General features: G+C 36.1%; 1 protein-coding gene across 1 annotated transcript; it reads right to left on the bottom strand.

The window, feature by feature from the left end:
* Positions 1-805: 805 nt before the first annotated feature.
* On the bottom strand, positions 806-2626 carry LOC149564325 (putative UPF0481 protein At3g02645). Its single transcript, XM_089827386.1, has one exon. The coding sequence runs from the start codon at positions 2322-2324 to the stop codon at positions 963-965; it is 1362 nt and encodes a 453-aa protein (XP_089683512.1). The 5' UTR covers positions 2325-2626; the 3' UTR covers positions 806-962.
* Positions 2627-3694: the final 1068 nt, after the last annotated feature.

Here is a 3694-nt window from a genome sequence, read left to right as displayed (position 1 = left end):
TTATTTCTTTTTTACTCTTTCTCTTACATACTCTCATTCTACTGTGTGCCCATAAATACATAACAAGAGAGACTCTTCATGTTCATTATTGCATATCTGGTTTTCAATGTTTAGCTTTCTTTGTATTGCTTGAAAATATGTTTTCTCATTTGTAGTCTTTGGTGTCAATGTAAATTTTCACCATTGACCAACTTCAGCATATCCTTTTGGATTTTCAAACTTATGGGATTTTCCTATGGAGTTGTTGTTGGGGCTTTTGGATTCAATCAATGCTATCAAGGTGGATATGAGTTAAATCTTGAACCCAATCTTCATTGATTTTTGGAAATTTATTTTTTGTTTACCTTGGAGCACTCTTTTTTCTTACATTAATTTTTTTTTATCTTGATGCTTCCTTATTTACACAGTGATGAGAATAAATACTTGTAACAACAATTTTCAAACAAGATCAAAGACAACAAATATTTGTTGTGTAGGCGAAAATATTGATACAAATTTGATATTAGCAATTATCAGAATTTGATATTATCAAATATTTATTTTTACTAGAAACTGTCTAATACACAGATATATAAAATCTTTTAAACGAGTTAAGATTTAGTCTTATACACAACACCATCCATAACAACTCTTGTGGAAGTCATATAGAGAGTAAAAAGGTGTTTAGACAACACCATAACTAATAATGTAAGGATCAAGTTAAACTCTTAGTCTTGATGATGAATCATAGAGTATGATCCAAAATGTTGATGTTATTAAAAAAAAAACATAATCTATCCCAAAAGCATTATTACATAATCATAGATTATAGAAACTTTCTATCTTTAATATAATTTAACTAATCTAACATTTAATATTAAATCATTACAGTCTTATGTAAGCCATTCATGGAAGCAGAAGGTGTTACAGATAATTACAAATGAGAAACCCAACTGGAGTCATGAGAATGATAAGGCCTGGTTCTAGGGGTTCTTATTGAAGCCATACATGGAGGAAAAGGTTTGGGCAAACGTAAATACGAAAATGAAGGTTGCAGCCAGCACAGATATTGTAGTGCGCCAGGGCCTTGTAAAACGGTATATGAAGAATTCCATCAATCGAGCCCTCCATTTGCTCTTGTAACCCTCAATTATCTCTGTCCTCAAAATTTTGAGCGGCTGGAGAGAAGAAATGGACATGCCCTTGCACAGATTGTCCCACAACTGAGCCACCTGAGCGTCGTTTCCAACAAGGATATAAAAGATCCCCGCCATTCGCAGCTGCGTCACATCTTTTTCTGTAAAAATCAAACTCTTCAGTAAACCGACATAGCAAGAGATCACCTGCAATTCCAAGGGTAGAAATGCTTCCATAGCCATGAGGTTTCTCAGAACAATTTCAGTGTTTTCGGTTATAATCAGGACTGGAAAGTAGAGAACAGAGGTTTCCTTGTCAAATCTCAGGGCCATGCCGCCATCTCCAGTGTAGGGGCGGATACAAATTCCGGCCTTGGATAATCTTGAAATGGAGGGTAGAACGTAATGAAGCCGCCTTTGAACTGTTGAAGAAGAATTGGGAGAGGGAGGCTTTGTGCCGGCAAAGTAAAATAGGGTTACACCGTGCAAGAAACTCAGAAAATGTTCCCGACTCATGAAAGGGGAATCAATTTCAAACCCTGAGAGCTGCAGATATTTGAACGGGAAAAACGAAGATGTGGCGTTTAAGAACAAATCAAACAGCTTGGCCTGTGCTTCCTTTTCAGATCCGCTCTCCAGTTGTAAAATTTTGTCGAGGACGAGAAGGGGAATTTGATTTTCCATCTTCACGATGTCCCCCAGCACTGCAAATCCCACCGATTTAATTCGACTCTCGTCGAAAAGGGGTTCGAAATACATGCCGTCAGAAGAATCGGACTGATCTTTTCCTGCTAGAGTCCTAAGCAGCTCCAGCAGAAAGCAACCGTCCAAAAGCATCATCCATGCTAGGGTTTCAGAGTCGCACTGGATGATTTTCTCGTATTTGTCTCTGATTTGACCGTCCATTTTTTCAATCTCTGCGACCACGGAATTAATGTCTTTTTTTCCAGGGAGGCGCTTGATCGTTCTCTGAGCAGCCCGCATCTTGTGGATCTCCATGCCGTGAAGATCTGTGGCGCGTTGGTAACAGGGGCCGATGGAAACCACCTGAGGGAGATAAGCATCGCGCTTCAGGTCGACGAGAATTTTGGGGACAGTGAAGATACAGACGGTTGAAGGGCGGGCGATGCATTGCTGATCTTGAAGGCCCTGCTTTATGTGAATCAGCCATTCGCCTTGCCCGATCTCTTCGCTGAAGCGTAGAGCCATTCTGTATAGATTCTTCGGGAATCGAACCTGGGTCGGGGCGAAAAGATGTACCCATCCTGGGAAGACGACAATTCAGGTCAACGATTTGTTGACCCGAGGTTCATTAAAATTTAATACTTCAATTAATAAAAACTAGAATATATTGTATTCTGTAATTTAATTTAAATATTAGATTCAATTAAAAATCTCTTGAATAGGTTTCTAGATTAATACCCCATTTCTTATGTTATGGGAGTCTATACAAAAGGTCGGCAATATTTTATTAATATGGGTGGACAAGAAGAGATCTATTTAAAATTATATTCTTTAAACAGTGCTTAATTTTTAAATTATAATGAATTTTAAAGAGGTCAATGAGTTAGATTTGAAAATTAATTAGCTTGCTAAAACTACATAGCTCATAGCTGTATAGTAAAAGCAATATTATAGATTATAATTATTTTTTGAATATAAATAGGATCATTTTTAATTGTTTTATTTATTTTCTAATCAAGGGGTGTCTTTAGTTTGGCCAACACTTTGACTTTCGCAATTTTAATCTTACATAATTTCATAGTAGTAATATAGTCAACCAAGACTTTCCACTTTTGTAATTGGTCAATGTTATTTTGCATTACATTGTTACATTTCTCATACAAATGAAAATATCTATGAATTGGGATATTTTTATAACACTATGCTTCAAAATAATGTTATTTTGCATACATACATATACATATATACTTATTTACATACATATGTGTGTGTCGAATATATTTATAATATAATATTTCATATGAATTGTGATGATGTGTAAAGACGAGAGAAAAGGTAGGGGTAAAGGTGAACAAAGTGTGCATTAGTTAAATAGTAAGTAGGTGAAGGATGACCTAAAAGGTATGAAAAATGTGGTTTATAATTTACTCAAGAAAAATGTAGATACAATATTAACGGAAGGTATCTCCACAAACTAAATTTGTGGACTTTCTCACTTCCGCCCCCATTTAAGCCATGGAAAATATATTCCTACCATTCAAACATTACGGTTAACAAGATAAATATATCTACAAAGAACAAATAAAATATTGAACCTTTTTCATGTCATTTTTTAGGGAGCTAGTCAAATAGTTCAATTCAAACCTCTCACAAACTATATTTGTAGCTAAAAAGATTAAATCAAAAGCTAGGGAAAAAGATCCAAAATCTTAATCTTCTTGAATTTTCCCCTCCTTGGATGACAAGCAACCCCATTAGTAGAAGTGTTGGATCGTAGCTGGTGCAAGGGCACCTAGGTAGGCTTGTGGAAGACCCAGGGCTTCTAGGATATTTTGGCTTGTAGTGGCACTAGCCACACCTCTAGGTGAATAATAGAGCTAGCCTAGTCCTACGCT

The sequence above is a fragment of the Cupressus sempervirens genome, chromosome 4, assembly GCF_028749045.1.
Source record: "Cupressus sempervirens isolate cs-2001-9-10 chromosome 4, ASM2874904v1, whole genome shotgun sequence".
Lineage (NCBI taxonomy): Eukaryota > Viridiplantae > Streptophyta > Pinopsida > Cupressales > Cupressaceae > Cupressus > Cupressus sempervirens.
This window is presented reverse-complemented; position numbering and strand designations above follow the sequence as displayed.